Source organism: Tribolium castaneum, chromosome 9 (assembly GCF_031307605.1).
Source record: "Tribolium castaneum strain GA2 chromosome 9, icTriCast1.1, whole genome shotgun sequence".
In the NCBI taxonomy this organism is placed as follows: Eukaryota; Metazoa; Arthropoda; class Insecta; order Coleoptera; family Tenebrionidae; genus Tribolium; species Tribolium castaneum.
Genome location: NC_087402.1, coordinates 1,637,887 through 1,661,037, shown reverse-complemented (window position 1 = coordinate 1,661,037; position 23,151 = coordinate 1,637,887). Strand labels below are relative to the sequence as shown.

Here is a 23,151-nt window from a genome sequence, read left to right as displayed (position 1 = left end):
ACCAAAATCGCGACAAAAATTAGAAAAATCAAACATTAAAAAATCGAACAGTTGGACTTTTATTAGACTTTTAATAACTCGAATGGGTTGTAAAAGCATATAAAAGTCCATAAAACTTTGCTAGAGTAAGTTAAAAAAACATGTTTTCATTTCCTAAATTACCAGATTTTAATACTTAATTTCTGGTTTTGTACATTTTTTTTTGACACTTAAATAAGGTTTAAACTGACTATTAATCAATTATTAATCGATTAATAATTTATTGAAGAATAGTGAGACGGAATTGCTTCGTTAGTTGTAGAACTATTTCTTTGTGTCTGTGTTGTAATCGGCAATCAGAGTGATTGGAAGAAAGTTAAATCTTTTGATGGATTTCGTCTGGTTAAAACCGCACACTTTAAAAGCATATCTCTTGGCTCTAACACAACAATGACAAAATAAATTGGATTAAGGCCATACCCTGCTAGTGACTTGTAGAGTTCCACAATAGCTCATCATTTCGACTTCCAATCTAACCGATTCTGAACCCTGGGGAGATGAGCTTTAAGGAATACGACGTTAAAAGTGTTTACTGAACTGTCAGGTCCGGAAAATGTCTTCGAAAGCATTTTCCTTACGAGAACGTGAACACTTATCCAATCTCCTCTAACGTGAAAGACAGATCCGGATTTCACACAATTTCAACATTTTTTTTTATCACAATCCAATCACTTAACAACTTTCAGCGAGAAATCTTATCTCGTCTCATACCCAAAGCGAATACTTATTGGCGCCAGGTGAATTCAATCCATTAAAAATAACCACTTGTTAACAATTTTGATGCTAATGCTCAACTTAAAAGTTAATCATTCACAATTTATAAATTTAATTCATTTAATTACTTTAACGACGATTGCAAGTTATCTGACACAATATCGAACATTATCGAGTTTCGTGAATAATCATCTAACTAATTTAGCGTACCCTAATTTTAAGCAAAAATTGATATAATATGTAGAATGAGCCGTATAATTCAATGGAACAAACCGCATTGCTCTACGACTTTTAGTTTTTGAGTTAAAAATTTTTGTTGAATAAAATTTTCCACTATAGAAAATGAATATCTTAATTTTTAGCAAAAAATTTTAAAATGTCAGATCTTGCTAAAAGTTGGTAAAATACAAAAAATGGACCGCTAAATTCAATAGAACAAACCGCATTGCTCTACGACTTTTAGTTTTTGAGTTATGAATTTTTTTATTGAATAACATTTTCCACTATGACAAATGGCTACCCTAAATTTAGGCAAAAAATTTTAAATTTTTAATTCTTGTGAAAAATTAATATATTATGTAAAATGAGCCGTAGAATTCAATCGAACAAACCGCAATGCTCTACGACTTTTAGTTTTTTTTTAATGAATTTTTGTAGTAAAAAACTTTGATCGCCTCTGTAGCCGGAACCGTTGCCCGGAGCGGCTCCGGGTTTAATTGAAAAAATAGAGAAAATTAAGCGCTATCAGATGGTTTTTTGTTCGTTGCTTTAAGTCTTACAGTTTCCGAGAAAAACGCAAAAAAAGGTTTCCATTTTCGCTTTTTTTCAATTTTCAACCGCCAATTACGGCGAAAATATTAGAGTTATCGAGAAACGGAAAAATCGAGAACAACCGGAATAAAAAACTCTACAAAATGGCATAGGACTCAAGGCGATATCTCGCAAAAAAATTTTAATTTTCAATCGCCGATTACGGCCAAACTAAAAGAGCTAGGAGAAAACGCTTTTTTTCATCGGAAAAAGCACATCAAAATCTATAAGAAAAAATAGGTTTCATTTGATTTTAAGACACTTTTAAAATTGACCGATTTTAAGGGGGGGGGGGGTGTTAACTTTTTTTTAATTTTTTTTATTTTCTCATTTACGGCTAAACTATTCTAAAAAGTGGAACTATTTTGCTCCATATCTATGTAAAATGATCCGGGGAATCGATTGGCATGGAGAAAATTACGAAATTCCGAATACTTTTTTAGTTATGAATTTTTTAAAATTTCACCAATTTTTGCATTTATCAGCAATTTGCTCGAAAACTATAAGTCGGAGAACAATAATCTTTTTTGAAAAAAATAGATAATGTAAAGAGCTTTCCAACGATAATACACTTCATGGGGTTATCTCTGATAGTTCCGGAGCTATTGCTCGACAAATGTTTCGGGTACCCAAAATCGACAAAAATGCGACGAAAATTAAAAAAATCAAACATTAAAAAATTGAACATATGGACTTTTTGTGGACTTTTAACATCTTTATTGGGTTGTTAAGACATATAGAAGTCCATAAAAATTTGCTGGAGTGAGTTTAAAAAAATATATTTTTTTCATCTCTTTGAAGGTAAGTGTATTACTCAGGAAATTTGAGCAAAAAAATTTAAAATTTGAAAACTCGTAAAAAGTTGGTATAATACAGAAAATGCGCTGCTAAATTCAATGGAATAAACCGCATTGCTCTACGACTTTTAGTTTTTTTTTATGATTTTTTTTGGTGAAAGTTGAAGTACCACCATTAACAACTAATTTAAGCAACTCTAAATTTAGCAAACTACTATTGTTTTAATGTTTCTAATTATTCCTTCGGATAATATCTACCTTTTCTTCTTGTTTAACATCCCCAAGATCATGGCCTAGACAACATATTATATCCACAATTTTTAAAATTTTTTTTCTGTTTGGTTCGTTGTTTGAGCCATGCATCAAAGAATTCGTTCCCTATGTTAGTAGTAAACGGTCCGAATGAATTTTTTCCTCTTTGAATCTTTATTCCCGTCCGCCTATTTAAAAAATCAAATCAATGGTGATTTAATCGTCTTCAGATGTTATCGGAAATGAGTCCTGACACCACACAACCCCTCTATAAAGACATCACGTCATAGAATCCCCACCTCCGTCACCATCTACTCTCATTAAAGTAATTGACGGCGTTGACTGTTGTGACAGCGATAGAACAGATTGATCAGATTGTATTTCACTATTTCACATTCAGACGTGATTTATTTTACACGTGTTTTGTTTCGCTTTTAGTATTATTTTTCAAATACGTATAATCCTTTCGTATTTCCTTTCCGTTCAAGGATAACTCTCGCCATTTTCGGAGCCCTCATGCAAAAAATTGCCCTTCCGGTGCGATTTTCCTCGTGGATTGTTGTTGAACACCCCGTGCATGTGTGTGCACCTTGGATTTACCAAGTCGGCCATTGGCTGACGCACATCAGAAAGAAACGGCTGGATTGGTCGAAACGGTGCTTTTAATTTTTATTCAGGCTGCCGCAGAGAGATGTTTAATGTGCAGTCACTCATTTGTAAATTGGTGTTTTTTGTCGAAGCGAAAATAAGGGAGTAGACGTTATGCATCGCTGACAGCAATGGAAATAGAGGCGGACTCGTTTCTATTATGGTGGAGTACAGTCGCAGAAAAAAGCTAATAGTTAAAAATTGGGTCGGGCTTTTGCTCAGTAATTACAGTAACGATCTTGCAAACACAGAAAATTCCAAATTTTGTATTAACAATGCAATTTTTAACCACCTACCATGACTGAAGTACTGTAAAAATTCTTCCTGATTTTTTTTTATTTTAATTTAAAATATTTAATTAATTGTCCAACAATTATTTTTTTCTGAAAGCAAATAGTTTAAACAACGTTAAAAAAACCTACCAAAAGTTCAATTTTCCAAACATTAGAAAAAAGATAAATGTTTGATAGACTTCTTAAAATTACTACATATTTCAATTTGTTAAAATAACTCGAGTGCATTTTTTTTCTGACTGAAGTACTGTAAAAATTCTTCCTAATTTTTTTATTTTAATTTAAATTATTTAATTAATTTTGTAACAATTATTTTTTTTGAAAGCAAATAGTTTAAACAACGTAAAAAAAATCTACCAAAAGTTCAATTTTCCAAACATTGGAAAAAAGATAAATGTTTGATAGGCTTCTTAAAATTACTAAATATTTCAATTTGTTAAAATAACCCGAGTGCATTTTTTTTCTGACTGAAGTACTGTAAAAATTCTTCCTAATTTTTTTTATTTTAATTTAAATTATTTAATTAATTTTGCAACAATTATTTTTTCTGAAAGCAAATAGTTTAAACAACGTTAAAGAAAATCTATCAAAAGTTCAATTTTCCAAACATTAGAAAAAAGATAAATGTTTGATAGACTTCTTAAAATTACTACATATTTCAATTTGTTAAAATCAACCCGAGTGCATTTTTTTCTGACTGAAGTACTGTAAAAATTCTTCCTAATTTTTTTTATTTTAATTTAAATTATTTAATTAATTTTGCAACAATTATTTTTTCTGAAAGCAAATTGTTTAAACAACATTAAAGAAAATCTATCAAAAGTTCAATTTTACAAACATTAGAAAAAAGATAAAAGTCTGATAAGCTTCTTAAAATTACTACAAATTCCAATTTGTTAAAATAACCAGAATGCAATTTTTTTTCTATTTGCCACTAGTTGATAACGATTTATTTCGAAAAGAGTTTTCAATAATAGTTTATTTAACAAAGCCTAGTAATAATGCATAATGTATTCTCAATTAAATACTGTAATTAAAAATTTTTACCCAAAATTACACTTTAATAAGTAATAGTCTTTTTTGTTCACAAAAAAAAAATTTTCACCGTTAGATTTTTCTGAAGTTAGGTGCCTGTTGTTGATTTGTTAAAAAACAGCCAAAAATATCATGGACATTCTTAAATTCTTAAATAAAATAATGAAATTAAGACTGCAGTTAAAGACTAAATTAATAAAAAAACTATAACTTTAATTTCGATAATAATTCTAAAGCAGTTTAAAATTCTAGTCAACAATTTTTTTGTATTCTATAGATTCGATAAATCTATAATTTCTACAAATAGTACACAATTATAAAATTCATTTTTGTTCTTTAGAAGGTGTTTAAAAATAAAACTTTTTAGCGAATTTCTTGAAAATACTCTAAAAGTTTAACTACATCAGTTTCAAAATTTTAAACTCGCTTTTACGCCGAATATATGATAGCAAATACCTAAGTGTACTGTTTTATCCACAAGCGTAATTTTACAAAAAAATTGGTAAAGCATGAGAAGAGATTTTTTAAATATTGTTCTTGCTATACATTCTACTTTGGTATTTCACAAGAAGTCGTAAAAATGGAACGGTTGGAACGTAAAACTTTTCTTTTACCTGTGACATTCAGTCATAGAAGCACTTTTGAAATATTTGCTGTTAAATTATTTTTTTAATAACGTGGCTACATTTTTTTACATTTTTAATCTAAAAAAGTTTATAAGAAAATTTTAGCAAAACTGTAAAAACTTTGTAATTTTCTAACAATTGGGTCGCTAGAATTAGGAATATTGGTTGTGCATCTAAGAAAATTTCAACAATAAACAATAAAAAAAAATTCCATCTTATTTTTTTAAATCCAACTATGTTATGTCTTTTCGGTTAAAAATCTTGAGGAATTTCGCGCTTAAAATTAATTAGAGCGCCCCTGAGCGGAGTATCGTAATAACGCCGATACGGTTCATCAGTAATTCAACTTATTTCCTCGATCAACTCCGGCTTGGATATTAAATTACAATCATTTGTTTCGGAAATGAACTGAAATCGTGTTGAAATCGCGGTAGGCTTGTTAACTTACGAGGTAACAGTTAGAAACCGCGCCAGAACAGATCGTTTCATCCTAATTTTTTTGCCAAATTTCACCCTCGTTATACCTTAACGACACGTTCGTCACAAGCTCGTGATATTTTCATCTTATTTGTCACGTTTTATTTTAATGTGATTAAATAATTTATATTTAAGAACGGCAAGGGAGTGCGCTATCACATGATATCCTTAAAAATAATGAAGATCATCAGGAGTTTGCAAGGGTGGAAAAATTTAATACCAGATCAAAGAGAATATATTATATATCATTACATCGCGGCTTTTACAAATCGACCCTCTTGGTAAGAAAGTTTAATAATTTTAAAGAAACGATACTCATTATTTCAGTTCCGCACTTATTCATTTACCAATTCATTAATGGGAGACTTTTTGAAAATGGATATACGGAATTAAAATCATTAAACTCTTTCTTTATGAATGGAAACATTGGGCTTTATTTTGCGCTTTTATTGCTGAATTTGTGGATTTCAAAACGCATTATTCAGGCTTTATAACAAAAGCTCTTTACCAAGCATAATTTTATGCTAAGGACAAAACACCTCACCTAAAACACTGTTATGGATATCGTATGGAAATGTGTCAAGTTTTAAAATCAACTTTTTGTGAAATAAAATACGTACACAGAATAAAAATTAATTGCAGTTTTAATTACACACACGGACTCATCTATGTAATTTTAGAAATTTCAATAATTAATTCACTTGTAACAATAGCAATTAAAATCATTCTAAAAAAGACTAGTTTGTTAAAATTAATAACTTAGAAAATATATTGCTCTCATTAGCTGCTAAAAGTATATTTTTATTACATCTTGTAGAAAAATTCTGAAAAATAAAGTTACATAGTTACAGTATTACATAGTTTTTTATTAGTTCTTGATTTTTTGTTTTTAGGCGTTTTCATGCTACTTTTACAAAAAAATATAAAAAAACAATTGCCGCTTATATAATAAGTAATATTCTTTTATTTTATTAAATTATTTTTTTTATTTTTAGTTTCATTTATTTATTTATTTTTTTACCAGAAAGATTAAGATGTGTACTATCTAAAACAGTGTACTTTCGGTTCACTTGCATAAATACCATTGTGGTGGAATTGACTAACCCGTTACCATGACAACTCATATAAAAGTTAATGCCAAGAGTACTCAATTTCCACCACAAAGGTTTTTATGAAAGTGAACCGAATATAGAAGAATGTCAGTGTTGTCATAGGAATGACATCCCAACTCAAAAACTAATGACAGAATTGTCACTATGTTGTCAAAATCTAGCATTTAAAAAAATAAAATCGAGCTGAAATCTTTGACACAAGCTGTATTTTCAAATAATAAATGAAGAAACTTTTTGATATTTTTTTGTTTTATGTTATTTTTTTAATTACAATGTATTAATAGTCAGTCAAGAACTGTTACAAGCAATTTTTGTAGTTAGTTTTCTTCAAAATCCCAGCAATAGAAAACCGTTCCTTGGGACGTGTCCGTAATTTCCCATTTTCCTTGTCCACAATTCGCAGTGAAAACCCGCAAATTGCGTTAGTGCCGATCACTATCGTCCCGATTTATTAGACTAATTTGTCAATCTGGCCTTAAACGTGGCTTTGATAATGAGGAAGAAAGCCTTCCATTTGGTTGTATTTAGTCGATTGAAATATTTGCTAAATATGACCGTGACATGTCATTTATGAAAGCAGCATCATCCCTCCGATGCGGTGAGAATACGTGCCTCGGCAAACGAGAATAATTCGTGAACGAGTAACTAACAATATAACAAAGTTAATAATCGGGACAATCACTAATACACGGCACACGCGTCCTCATGTTTTATCGAAAATTTGAGCTACCGTCGCAACGCTAACTACTTTCATGCTGTGCGACGCTCGGCAGGGGGCAGATGTCACCAAGTGCCCAAATTAACTGTTTGCTTCGCTGGAACAGTGCAATAAGCGAACGGCACGTTCCTGATACGACTAGGTACCCGAACTTAAAACGAGGAAAATTATCACAACGCTATTTCCACCGAAAACCGTTTCTCTACAACAATGTAAACACTACAAAAAACAAAACAAACTGAAATAACTACAATTTTTTGATTAATCTTTATAAAAATTGTCGAAATAATTGAGTTTTTGACTGAAAAATGTAGTAATGAACTCGTAAAAAACAAAAATAATACATTCAAAAGAGTTAAAATAAAATGATTCTTAATTAAATTTTGAATTTTTTCGTTTATTTTTATATATGCAGAATAACATCAATTTAAATTTGTCTTATCGATTTTTCTAGTGTCTCGACATGATTTTGCTCAATAAATTAGTCTCTGCTAAAATCGCATAAAATGAGCTGAGCTAATTATTCGACGTTTTTTCACCCAACTTTGGCGAACTTTTTTAAAATAATTGGGTTTTTGGCTGAAAAATATACTAAAGACCTTGTAAAAATAAAAATAATAATGTTTTTCGTGTGAGATCTAAATTCAAAAACCGATTTAGAAGTTTCGAAAAATTAAAAATTTAAGAATTTTTGATTCGATTTTGAGGCTAATTATGTAAATAAATTAAGGCTGCTAAAAACTATAAATAAACTATTTAATAGGTTTTATTTCATGTGAAATCACGTATTTACTAGAAAACGCTGGATTTTTAGTAATTATTATTTTTAATGATACACTAAAAATATACTTATTTTGCCTTAATATATGAATATTTTTCACTTTTCGTGCCTATTTCGGTTCTTCCTCGTTTTAACAATAAAAGTTGAGTCGATATTTCGTATAGTTGATAAGTGTAAGAACACAATAATATTGCAATAATTAGTTAAACAGTTATATATTTTTTTACCAATATTTTTGAACAATATTATTCCAAAGTTGATTGGTCCAGCGTTTTTAATGAGTTGACCAAAGATTTAACAAAATAACTTATTTGATGTTTTCTTACGTATAATTAAAAAAAAATATTGGTCTCAGTTCGAATAAGAAAGAACACCAAAAACTTAGTTATCAGAAGCAATTTTATCATAAATTATATAAACAATTGAAGTTAAAACTGCATTTCATTGTTATTACCGAAAAGTAATAGTTAATATACAAGGTGAGTTTAAAGTAACGCATAAAATTCATATTTTTAATAGATCATATAAATAGTATATTTTGACATTATAAAATTTCTGATTTTATTGATTTTTGGGTATTGACGTTATTTTTAATTTTTTTAAATAGCGATCGACATTTTTTTTTGTTTTTCATAGTATATTGCTTTATTTTTTTGATAAGTATAAGTATAAAACTATTAAAAATATAAACTAAAAAAATAATCAAAAAAAAAGAAAAACAAGTAAAGTTTGTAATAATTACTTACACATAAAAGGCTTTTTTGCATAATTTTACAAAGAAACATAGTTTTTTTTTGCTTTTTTTAAAAATTATCAGTAACCAAAATATGAATTTAATCCGTTAGTACTTTAATCCCACTCTCTGTAGTTATAAACTCATAGATCATAAGCACCAAATTTTTCTTATAAAAATTTAAACTTCTTTGTATTTGCTAAAGCTTTTTAATAAAATAAATTTTATTGGCAAAATCCCAAGACCCGAATTAACTTAAAAATAATTAATAACGAATTCACAAAGATCCTTGTCAGGATTAGAAAAATTTTAAAAAATTTTTTTACTTGTTAGAAAAAAAAAAGAAATTAGTAACTATTTTTTTTCTTTTAATCAGCTTATTGATCAGTTGAAATTAACTCGTAGAGTTAAAATGAATTACACAAAACTGTAATAAAGCAGAACTCTGCACCCTTCCTCATTCTAGTTTCCTTCCCCAAGCGTCAGTTCAGGGTAAAGTGTCCTGAATTACCGACATAAAAGCAGAAGTTCTACACCAGTTGGACTTGACTTGACAAAGTTTAAAGCAACAAATATTGGGACCAAAAGACCAATCTTTCGTAAACCGCATAATAATGTAAAAAAATAAACGATCAATTATTTAATAAAAAATGAGTTATAAATCGTATTTTTATTTTGTTAGCTAACTGGGCTATTTGTTGGATTTAATTGTTGACAAAGCTGTCAGGAGTGGATAGTTAAATTCTGGGCAGAGTCGGGTTAAAGTGTTCTGAATGGATTAATTCGGGGTCTTGTAAATAAAGCAACTTCCTGCATCGATGATCGATTGAAATCGAATACGTCCACATGACTAGCTTATTTAATTTGGCAATAACAATGAGGGAAAGTACAAGAATTCCTGACCTGTCACCGGTGGGATTGACGTAGGTTTTGTGCGAAATTAGAAAACGTGAAATTCAATAGCACGCCTATTATTTTTTTCTCAATGGCCAAGTTGTGCCATTTTTAATGAAACGCTCGTGTGTAATTGAAAATATAAGTTTTTAAAGAGTAATAAGACCTTTACATCGTTTCTTAATAAATATAATCTCGCTATCTCCTCCAAGTTTACAAAGCGGGGATTAAGCCCGGGAAGTCTCCGACATAAATACAAATTATTTTCAAAGCAAATTCGACTCAGCAAATTTCTCAAGATGCCTTGAATACTAAATTTAAATTAATATGACATTTTGTGTGATTAGATCGAGTTCGGTCGGATGCATCTTAAATCCGCACCACTTTATTTACTTATTTAAAGGCGAAACAAGTCAGCAAATCTTCCAAATCCGGTTAAAACACACTTACTTAAATAATTGCGATGCATTAATTTTGTGTTATCGCTGGTTGGATGCAAGTAGTTGCAATTTGCTTAAGTATGTGGTCGGGCAAAAGAGGATGCAAAAGGTCGCGAAGGAGATAGCATGTCTAATGGAAAAAACTCCCAATGAAAATTCAGCATGGCCTAGTGCTGGGAGAATTTTTAATTATCCCAGCCCACAAGCCCTTGTTTTTATTTGCTGATTTGAAAAGTGCTTTATTTGAATAGAGATGAAGTATGGGAAGGGTAAGGTTTTAAAGATGGTTGATACTGACTTTATGCGAGGTCATGGCGTGCAACCAACGTCATTTCAATAAAAGGGCACGCGGACTTTATACCTGAAGTTTAACTCTAATGAGAGTGTTATCACTCTTATCAAATCATCCCCAGGTAGGCTTAGGCAGGTAGGCGGTCTAACGAAAATTTAAGTAAATCTAAATATTTTTTAACTTGGCATAGAATCTAATTAGAAAAGGTTTACTACTCGTATTAATTTAAGATAGCTAAATGTATTTTTAAATAAAATAGTTGGGTAGGTATATGAAAAATTGCGCACTTGACTTTGGTTTTTTAAATATTTATTGAAACTTTTTCCAAAAAACTGAGATCTCTAACAAGCGTGACGTACGATTTCATTCAGATGTTGCTACCATGGAAAAGAGATTACATAACTAAAATGTTTCCGCACTTGTTAACTTGTTAAATAATAGTGTGATTTTTGTTTGAATATTTTGCACAATTATTTATTTATTTTTAGAGAAATTATTATTACAAAAGTACATTGTATACATTAAAAATTCGAGCTATTAGAAAGCAATTCGTTTCAAACTTACTAGTTCTTAGGTGTCAAAGAATAAAAAATCTTGTTTAAATTTGCCGAAAACTATTTTTGTATTTTCTATTTTTTCTACTTTCTATAGCTTAGGTTTGAAAATAGGATTTATGCAAAAGTAAACTTAATTAAATCACAAATTTCAAGTTTATTTAAAACGGTTTAGTTTTGAATTCAACAACATGTTATTTACGTATTAATTAAATGTTCTTTAAATATTAGTTTAAGTTTTATTACTTAATTTAGTATGTGTTTATAAAACGTAGAAATAATTCTGTTAAAAAATATAAAACAAAAACTGAAAAAAAAAATGAAATAGTTGATAAAAATACAACAGAAAATGGTCAAATCTGACAATTTTTTATTAAATTTAAGACGCTCATGGTAGTTTTAATGTTATTTTTTATGAATTCAAAGAATTATCTAAGTACACTGTAAATTTTTAGCAAATTAACGTTATGTATTTATTAATTTGATAAGAAATTAGTCTACTTTCAACATTTGTACTTTTATTTGGATTTATCACCCAAGCTTTATTTTCTTATGGCGTTCGTAACAAATACTACTGTTTAGAATCCGTAAAGTAAAAATGAATAAAGAAAGTTCAAAATCAATCTTCTTGTATTTAACCAAATAACTAAGTCCACCAATATGCAAAAAAATAAATAGAACAAGCACTTAGGTATTTGCCAAAATTAGCGTTATTTTCATTTAGAATTGACTTTTTTACCGGAACCGATAACCAATTAAGGTGACCTATGTATTTTAAAAGCGTAAAATATAAAATAACAGACAAACTATCACCCTATTATGAAGATAAATAAGCATTTTCTTTTATAGAAAGATTCTACCAAAATATTTTTTCAACACTAACACAGAAAATTACCATGGTGTCATGAGGAAGGTCTCATAGTGTCTACTCATAATTTTTTTTCTTCAAATATTTTCATCTTCAGTTCTATTTTTGTTAACAAAACATTTAGATTTAAATTATATTATGTAAACGTTTTTATAAATTATTACAAAATTTTTACACATTATCTAAGGAAGTACCTACCTAATATTAACCACAGATAAGTTGGTAAACGAGTGAATGCGAAAAAAAAACCTCCTGGAGTACCAGGAATTTGTAGTAATTTTCAGATTTTATCAAAATCAAGAAATATCAAGATTTTTGTCATCAAGACCAGAATCAAACATTCAAAAAGTAATCAAGTCAAGAACAAATTAACAAACAGCGACTCAAGTCAAGATAATACTTATAGGCAGCCAAATTTGTATTCTGATCACGGAATAAACCTTTACTTCCCCCTCAAAAGCACGAACTTACGATAATTTTGAGTTAGTTCGAATTGAAATAAATATGATAATGTTTCTGTCCCAGGTTGTAGTCATTGTTGATAGGTAAAAGAAGAAACACAAAAAAATATATATTTCCTTGAGTGCTTTATTTCGCTTGTTTGAGCAGTTTTGACAAAAAATAACTTTCTCTCCTTCTTTCCTAATTTAGTAATAAAACAGCTAAATTGTACCTAAACTTGGCTAGTTTATAAACTACCTGGATAGGTTGTAAACTAGCAAAACTCTTGACCATACTAAAATTCCTAAAATAAATAAATTCCTAAATAAATAAACTACGTAAAATATACGTACCCGACTGAATAGTTTCGTTTAGTTAATTAGTTAGTTAAACAAGCTAACCATAATTTTCTGGTTAATTTAATTATACTTATGAATAAATTTTGAATAAAATAAAAATATACCTACTTTCAGTTCACTTCATAGAAACCATTGTGGTGGAATTGACTAACCTGTTACCATGACAACTCATATAAAAATTATGTCAAAAGTACCTAATTTCCACCACAATACTTTTTATGAAAATGAATCGAATGTAAGTTCCTATTGTTTGTAATTTTTATTATTAAATACGTAAAAAAACATAATAATTTTTATATTTACTAATTGCGTTAGTTCATAAATCATAAACTAATCAAGTTTACCTAGGCATATAATTGTTAGTTAATTTTATTTTGAAATTTTTTGAGTTACTTTAAAAACAAAAAAATTGGTTCTTGCTAGGAATAATTCGTATTGAATAAACCGTCGAAACTTTAAGAATTAATGAGCCCAGTGTGTACCTAATTATTAATATGAATTAGTCGATTAAGGCCCAATTTGACGTCATGCCATGAAACAAGGTCCGGATTAGTCACAGCCAATTAATCGCTTTCAATTATCATAATTGAACACATCTTTACTAATTAAGCATGTAAACTGTTTGACATTAATTGTATCACGTGCCAACCCAATTCAACCTTTAAACCCGTCTGCATTAAAGCTCCCACATCGAAAACAATCCCGGAGTTAGCTCCGCCCCATTCCCTCCAAAGCCATCCCAAAACCGCCTCTTTCCCCCATCTCCAAAAGAGCCAAAATCCCCCATCACTCCCATGCCAATGCGCGCCCGCTTTTCAGGTGCTTTATTGGTAGACGGCCGACTCCGCCCCGCTTAAGGGGTCCTTTTCAGCTGAATATTAGGGAGTATCTTTGTTAGGGAACCCGCAGTAGTCGTTTTTCAAATTGGAGTCGTCAGTTTGTTCCCACATCTGACCATGAACGGTCCATGCTGAGCTCCAAGAAAGCGCGCCAAAATGTGTAGAGTCAGTGCGTGAAATGCGAGCTTAAGTTCCGAAAAATGAACAATGATAGTTTAGAGAACACCATCCACGTGACGGCGCCCAGTATCCTCAACAAACCCTCGCAGACGATGCCCCAGAGGTCGCCCTTCGCCATCCAGGAGTTGCTGGGCCTCAGCGACTCCCAGCACCGGTCGCCCACGGCGGCCGTCTCCGCCATCACCCCCAATGTCTACCCGCAAAGACACTTGCAAGCGCCGACGTGCTTTCCGTCGGAACACGGCTTCAACCACCACCATATGACGATGGCGGCGAGCAGAATGGCCTATTTTAACGCACAGGCGGCGGTCGCCGCCGCTTTTCTGCCGCATAATATCGCCGCCGCCGCCGGAATGAACGCCAATGCTGGAGGAGCGTCGCCGGCGGCGGTGCTGGGGCTCACCGGACACCAAGCGGGAGCCGCTGCCCCAGGTGAGTCCAGCAAATAACGCCGGATTTTTACAATTTTTACCAAATCTTTTACCTCCAAGTAACAACAAATACGCGTTATCGTATCGTCGGATAAGTTTATTTCCGTTATAAGTTGGAAGGTTTACATTATCGTGCAATTAGGTTTAAACAGGACCACGAATAACTAACTACCTTGGCAGAAAATTTATTTAAACATCGTTTAAATCTGAATAAGAGTATCAAAATATTACAAATTTAGAAGTTGTTTGCACATTTAACTGTTTAAAACACGAGAAATATTCGTTATTACGAGTAAAATAATAATTTTAATCAATGGACAGAACTATAACTAGAAATCTGATGTGTAAAATTAATGTAAATAAAGTTTATCAAATCTATAGATGCATTTCAAATAAAAGGAATTAGGATTTACGTTATTATTTTATTTTTTATTGTTTCATTGTCAAAAGGCTGTTGCAAAACCTGAAATAACGAAAAACATAATAAAAATTTCTGAAAATTAAACTATACATAATCAGTAGGTAACCACGTTGTATACTTTCAAATAATATCACCAAAAATTGCATTGTAATTCTTTGTAGAAGTTCTTTAGATCTTTGGGACTGTGCATAGCCTATTTTTTTTCTATTACTGTCTTTTGGTTTATAATTATTAAAATAGTAGCATTGTAATTTTTTCCATATACACAAATGTTGGGACAATGTTTTTATTCGCATGCATAATATTACCAAAATAATTCACATATTTATCATGTTGTTATATAGGTATAAAATTTTTCATGTCTAGGTTTAATGCTTCAGTAGGGTATTATAAATTATTTCAGTTTATATTACATTCAAATTATACAGAATTACGTTAAAATTTTCTCTGTACAAATTCAAAAACGTTACTTTGTTGTCTCTTGGAGAGAATTTTAAAAAATACTTATTCTAAAATGAATTGACAACAAATAAGTTTCACTTATGTTATGCTACAACATACAAGAGTGTGTCAGTCTATTTTTCGCACATTTTATTAATTCGTTTTGGATGTTTTGGTGATTGCTTTTTTGCTTTTGCTTCCTCAAAGATTTCCTCGGCAAAATATGTATAAACCTCAAAACAGTCAAGACTCTCCTAACCACCTTCACTAAAATAAAAAAAGGCACAATAATTGAAAAAATATTTCAACATTTATTCAAATTACCAATTTCTCACAACAAATTTTGTTTTTTACAATGATATCAAAGGTTTTTTTTAAATAAAAGTCAAATTTTTCCTGAAGTGGGTATATTAAGATACACGGCCTTGCATTTTTTTACTTAGTTGTCGCTTTGACGTTAGCCAATTTTGAGAACAAAAATTCATAAAAATATAACTGTTTAAAAAAATTATTTACATGCGTTAATAAATCAATAATTTGCTCATTAGGTCTTTACCTACATCTTTATTATAATTTTTTAAAGACTAACAGTCGTTTTGAATATTATTTTATTACATTTTTTTAATAGTAAACATATGTTTAATACCAAAATGTAGTCATTTTTAATTTCATCAGATCGCCTGTATAATAGACAATTTTTTTGAGTTTTTAAATACATAAGTTCATATATGATTTATCTATGTATTATCGTTCATAAGTACTGAAAACAAAAATATTTTTCAATTTTTTATTATTGTCAATTATACAATGTGTTCAAAAATGATTGTTCATCACGTCGACTATGGAATTCAAATTTAATGGACCGCTTCATTCAAATGACTATTGTAGGTTCTGAGTAATGGTCATTTCTGTCAAATCATTTACAATTTTAATTAGGCGGCACATTAAGTTCAAATTTCGTAGGTGACTTGATAAACAACCATTTTTAAACACATTGTATATTCATAAATACTAATAAAATTTGGTATATAATTAGTATAAGCTGTCACCAGTAACATACACGAATAAAAAAATTATTGTTGTATCTTTTATGATTTGTTGGTTAAATATAAAAAAACAATACTTTTTCGCAATATTGATTAATGTACTATGTATAAAAGAATGATATCAACGTATAACATGACGAAAATGTGTATGAATTGATTTTTTAGTCTCAATCTAAGCGAACATCAGTCATTCACAAAAGAGCTCATATTTTTAACATTGTTGTAATTTTTAGTTGCACTTTTTGAATAACTATTCAACAAAAATGCTAATAAATAAAGATTTACCCTCGTAACTCAATGGTTTTGATTATTGGCTAAAAAATACTCGAAAGTTGTTTTTTTGTGCATATGTTTTTGCTACTATAATTTATTTAGATTTACAAAGCCAAGAAACCCCTGAAAAGACCACGCTCTTATTACCCACATTATTCAACTACGTTGTAGTGGTTTTTGTTATTTTGTGTCTTTTTGTCTTTTCTGAATCCAAAATAGACTGATATAAATTCTAAAAATCTTCGTTATAGACAATACTAGATAAAACATGTTTTTTTTAGATTATAATTATTGCTTTATAGACAAATTAAAGCATTAGTAATAGCTAATTAATAATAAATTAAGTATGAATTTATTTTCAAATTTCTGCATCAGACTCTAATGATTTTTTAACAAACTAAAATAAATATAAAACCATACCTAAGAAAAAAAATTACTTTTCTAGTTACTTGGTTAAAAAATCGTACTTTGGTTGCAGACGTATTGATAGAATTTTGGAAAACATTCAGTACACAAATTGTGCCCCAAACAGGTTTAGGTTAAAAATTTCCTCGTAAACAATTCATTTAGGTATTTCTGATTGAGTTGCTACCAACAATTTCATCTAATAATTAATATATTAGTTTAATAGAATAATAAACGTATTTGGTTGATTCGGCTGGTATTTAAATGACACATTAAGCAGTAATTAATTTCATTAACGATTACTGCCAAAATTTGAATTAGATTTCAGAATAGTCGTGGTTATATTTAGCTAAAAATCCGTTTGTTGCGTTAATTAATTCAGCTCATTGTAACCGGATCCTTGATTTGTTTTGCGTAAAGTTCGCGTTAATTAGATCAATTTGTTTGTGGCTAATTATAAAAACTTGAAAATGTAATCCTTCCTCGAGTTTAATTAGGAAAATTCTTGCTCAGTGGGTACCAAATTGATAGCAGGATATGAAGAGGTGCAAAGTTAGATAACGGATATAGCTCGGTTCATCATCTAATCAGGGCCACATCAAATTACCAATTAGTATTGATGTTCAGATCATGCCATAATGAGCCATTGATCCTCATTATGCGTTGAATCTGCATCGGCAGCTCAGTTACTAACGATACATTAATAAAAAACTCAAGCCGAATAAGAAATTTAATTAAATTTAAATCGGCGGCGGCGCTAACAAGATGATTAATTGATTATTATTGGTCGTAAACAGTTTTCTTAAGAGATGTTATCAAGCACGCGCTGAGATAATAACTGTCGTTGATGTTGTTTAAGATAAGAGGCAACAAATTAATTATCCACTTATCGTTTCCTGTTTATTTTAAGGAAATCAAATTAATTCCACCCTGCGCACGTCTGTTGTTGTACTAATTGTGGTAAAAATTCGCCTAGTCACTTTGCTACCCACTCGTTAAGTTTTTGTAGGAAATTGCCACGGTCTCTTATTAATTATATGTAAATTAAGCACAGTGCATCGACTCGCTTTGGGAAAAAAACCGAAATTAAATTAAACTAAAATGGCAGCCTATATCGGAATGACTCAATTAACACAAATTGAATGCATCCGTCCGATTTGAAATTTTCGATTGCGGACTCGGTCGCCCGGTTTTCGAAGATTTTAATCAAAGCGAGTCTGCTCGTATGAAAGCTGGACATAAGGACGATTTTTCACCAAGAACAGAATGCGTATAGTCCGTGAAACAGCGTCAACCCCTGCTGGGCACGCAGCTTTGTACGCTTGTCACTAACGGATCATTCGCGTCTACAATGAAAACGACCATTCGGAGTTTGCAGACATTCGGAAATAATTATTGGCAATGCCTTGTTTATTTCCAAAATAACACAAAATCTAAATGATCCAAACTGTTTTTCCTTAAATTACGCCTTCAACCACATTTTTAATCACATTTATAATAGCCTGTGACTTTAAAATTGAGACACAATTTTCAAATTTCGATTTTTTTCAGTAATTTTGTTTTGCATTATCTGTAAAGAGTGATTTTTTTATGGCCTACGTTAGAAACTTTTCAGCTAGAGCTTACAAATTTTCTGTACGATTTAAATACACCCTTCTACGTTCAACTAAATTATTTTTAAAATGACTGGAGTTCTGAAAAGTTGGAGCCAATAACTACCTATTTTATTACATTTTTGAATTCGTCCTTTAAAACTGAGTAAAACGTACCTACTGTCAGTTCACTTTCATAAAAACCATGTGGTGGAATTGACTACCCTGTTACCATGACAACTTATATAAAAGTTAATGCCAAGAGTACCCAATTTCCACCACAATGGTTTTCATGAAAGTGAACCGATTGTAGTTGTTCGTACATATCTGTCAAAGTTTTCGACGTTTTATCAATTTTTTGTGCAATTTTCATTTGCAGAGGTTTATTAAAAATATCACAGTTCTTGAAACTTTTGCAATAAGTAAAAAATTCTTTTTATATTAGAGAAATAAAGGCCCGAAAAATCGTCAAAATCTTCAAAATGTCAACTGTCAAATTGCAAAGCTACTATGATTTTTTTAAATGATGACTAAAAATGGGTTTAATGAATGAATTGACCTTGTTCTTATAATGGAAATCAAAAAAACATTTTTTACGAAAACTTCTAACAACTTTTCGATGTCTGTCTCTCAGAGTTTTTGAAATAATCGAAAAAAAAAACAGAATTTTGGGTCATTATTTTCGTTTTTAAAAGTGTGCCATTAATTAAAAAAAATGTTCGATTTGTCTACCATTTAATTTAGTGGCAGACTGACTGAGTTTTTTTATACAGAGTGTCCGCCTTCTTCCATAAGAAGAACCAAAATTGAGTATTGTTACCCTGACATCAAGAGCGCCTTGGAAAAGGCAATAACAGATTTAGATTTTGTTGTAAAAAAGTGCCTGAAGATTGTGGAGCTCGAAAAACGGACACTCTGTATAATTCACTAAGTTATAATACGCAAAAAACCATCTAAAAACTAAATAAAATGTTGGTGTTTGACAATTTATTTTGACCATTTTGCAGAACCTACTTGTTTAACGGTGAAAATTACAAAGTAAAATCTGTTTTTTGTGTTTATAATATACGGCGTGTTAATAAAAGTCACCATAAATGTCAATGTTCTTTCGGTTGTTGTTAAGAAAATAAGATCGTCCAATTTGAAAAAACTGAGTTACAGCTGTTTTGTAATATCCATTTCAAAAAAATCATACTAGCCTTGAATTTTGACAAAAGACAATTTTGGAAATTCTAAAAAAAATGTGATATTTTAAAGAAACTCATACAAAAAAATTGATAAAAACTATGACAGATAGGTATCAAGTTGGCGCCATTTGAACTAAGGATAGTCGATCGTAAAGAAAATTTTACACTATTACAAGTTGAATCAAGTTGTGCTCTATTAGCAATCCGTCCAAACTGTGCGAAATGGAATTAAACTAGGCCCTTGTAACTGCAAAGCAGATATGGACCAGATTCACAGCTCACTAATTTTGTGGTGTGATCCTTTGTGTTTCCCCCACCGAAAGCTCGGCTTGCCAGCGATCAGGTTACTCCCATTTCTTCCCAATTGTATAATTATCGACCGATTCCGCGTTAGAGAAAAAAGAAATTTTTTCGTAATAACTAATTCATCGGTAAACACCATCTGGATTGAAGAGGATGATTCAATTAAAAAGTATGATGCAGTGTTTCGAGGGCCACCCCGTAGCATCAGACAGCAGCAGCAGGTATAAAATGCGCGCGTACAAGGCGAACGAACACCTCTCTGTAATAAAAATTAAACGGTGCTCTATTCAATTGTTGGAAAGGAAGTGCCCCCGGCAACCCCCGTTCTTGACATGTCGTCGTGAGCTTTTCACACGTCCCATATCCTGATGGAATGCGAACGTAAATAGATCGGATAACCTTGCGTTTCGGAATAAATCATTTTTTCAACAAGAACAACGAGGAGAGGCTTCAAAGGCCAATCGCTTTAATCGTAAACATGTAATCATGGCTTTGTTACAACAGGAGGCGGGTTGGCACACATTTCGATCATAATACCCACCAAAACATGCGCACCTTGTTATTACCGAATTAATTACACACACGCGTTCAAAGCGATCAAGACTTTCCAATGCTTCATGTTTTTTCAAAATTAACCTAATTTGTTAAGACTTTTACCCATCATCTATACAAAATAATGTTAAAATTATCGTCTCATAAACTTGTTTTCTACCATGTTCTAACCGCTAACTTTAATCATTCGTTAGAAACAGATATATTTAATAAATAAGGAAAATATTAGATAGATAATAAATAAAAAGACACATGTAATAAAAATATCTTATAATAATAATTAATTAATGAATAAAACTCAATTTAAACACGACATATAGTATTTCCAACCAGAAATTACTGAAACAAATTACTAACACTCCGCACTTAAAGTAGCACTTGACCAAATTTTAATTTTTCCTTAATTTTACGTCTTTAAGCCTCAAAAAATTTAGAATTAAGCAAATATTTAATAATCAACTAAGAATATTTGCATTTACCTTAAAATAATTGTAAAAATTCTTAAAACTTGTTTTCTACCATAATCTAACCGCTAACTTTAATCATTCGTTAGAAACAGATATATTTAATAAATAAAGAAAATATTAGATAGATAATAAATAAAAAACACATGTAATAAAAATATCTTGTAATAATAATTTATTAATTAAAAAAACTCAATTTAAATCCGACATATAGTATTTCCATCCAGATATCAGTGAAACAAATTACTAATACTCCGTACTTAAAGTAGCACCTGAGCAAATTTTAATTTTTCCTTTATTTTACGTCTTTAAGCCTCCAAATGTTTAGAATTAAGCACATATTTAATAATCAACTAAGAATATTTGCATTTACCTTAAAATAATTGTAAAAATTCTTAAAACTTGTTTTCTACCATGTTCTAACCGCTAACTTTAATCATTCGTTAGAAACAGATATATTTAATAAATAAAGAAAATATTAGATAGATAATAAATAAAGAACACATGTAACAAAAATATCTTGTAATAATAATTTATTAATAAAAAAAACTCAATTTAAACCCGACATATAGTATTTCCATCCAGATATCAGTGAAACAAATTACTAATACTCCGCACTTAAGGTAGCACCTGACCAAATTTTAATTTTTCCTTTACTTTACGTTTTTAAGCCTCCAAATGTTTAGAATTAAGCACATATTTGAGAATCAACTAAGAATATTTGCATTTACCTTAAAATAATTGTAAAACTTCTTAAAAATAATCCTCATGTTAACGTCTTTAAAAAACCTAATACCTACAAAAAATATTTACCAAAATAAAAACAACGATTAGTATCACTTTAAAAACGGCGTTAAACAAAAACTCAAAACATTTTAGTGATTTTTATGTTTCCAGGATATTTAAGAAAGTCTAATCTATCGCTGGAAATACTATACCCATATGATCCGACTCTCAGTGCTATTCATAATAATGGTTATTTTTGCAATGATTTACAGACACATGTGTGATTAATTATTCAGAAAAATCATAAATTCGAGTATTTGAGAGAGTAAAACTCATTTGTTGAAAAAGTGTGAACGTTTCGTCCCTAAGAGCATGTGATAATGCATAACGCTCGTATTTAGTGGTCCTTACTCCCCGAATAAAACGTTTAGCTTGCCAGGAAATGCGAAAATAATGAAAATAAGTGTATCGTAGCGAAGTGTGCATCAGCAATTTAGCAGCTACGTATAAAACACGAAGAGCTATGTTCGCCAACTTCGATACAATGCAACATAATTACACAAGAATAATATAATGGTGAGAATGTGAGGCATTTTGGCACACATATATTTACAGCGGCACCGTTGAAACCAAGACTCTAAGTCCTCCTTCATAGAGCACTCGTGTAAGCTGCAGCAACAATAAGCTATCTTGAGGCTTAATTACTACAAGCGTTACTTAATTTGGAATTTCATTTGGTGCTCGCCAGGTCGCAAATCAGGAAAAGGGTAATTTTATAACCAACATTCACTCGTTATACTATGCACAACGATGCAAATAAAGACGACACAAAATGCGTCAGACGCTCGTATTGATTGCAAGGCTGGTGTTTACAAGAAACGGAAAATCAGCTAATCAACGCTGCAGTTCTGCCTTTTTTCATATATTGCTCAATTCTATAATGACTGTAATTTTGTGCAATTATTTGGCTACTTGGGAACAGATGGTCATTTTAGCCAGGTTTAATGAAGCGCAATTTTAAAGATTTTGCTGCTACAGTGGAGCCCGGTTATAACGAACTACGAAAAACATTTTAAATCAAGTTAAAATTTGAAAAATCAGCCACAAAAAAACAAAAAATTTTGCATCGATTTTTTTTGCGGAAATACTACTTAATTTTATTTTCTAAAATATCACAACGTTTTTCGTTATTTCACTGTCTTGTAATGTTCTTACTTAATTACAAAATACATTGAAAAACGATAGTTACAGCAGGAAGTCCGCTATAAGCGGGTTCGCTGTAAGCGGGTTCCACTGTAGTAATTTTTTAAAATTGGATAATTTTCTTTGGATTGATCAGTAGTTTGGTGAAAAGTGCGTAAAAGGGCGCAGTTTCGTTTGTGAAAGCGTGGATGTCACAGATAGACAA

General features: G+C 30.5%; 2 protein-coding genes across 7 annotated transcripts in view; one reads left to right on the top strand and one right to left on the bottom strand.

The window, feature by feature from the left end:
• Positions 1-23,151, bottom strand: part of LOC103312579 (uncharacterized) — a 127,641-nt gene that overhangs the window by 13,201 nt on the left and 91,289 nt on the right. The window lies entirely within an intron of this gene.
• The window catches only part of LOC655933 (visual system homeobox protein), a 70,838-nt gene continuing 61,481 nt past the window's right edge, over positions 13,795-23,151 (top strand). For 5 of the 6 annotated variants that reach the window (XR_010335286.1, XM_008193521.3, XM_015979108.2 and 2 more), the window contains exon 1: positions 13,795-14,334. Coding sequence is in view for 5 of the 6 variants with exons in the window: in XM_008193521.3 (XP_008191743.1) it covers positions 13,923-14,334 (412 nt within the window). In the remaining variant the exon portion in view is untranslated. Of the gene's footprint in view, positions 14,335-19,958; positions 20,223-23,151 lie in introns of those variants that run through there. The other variant, XM_015979110.2, reaches the window with a different exon arrangement.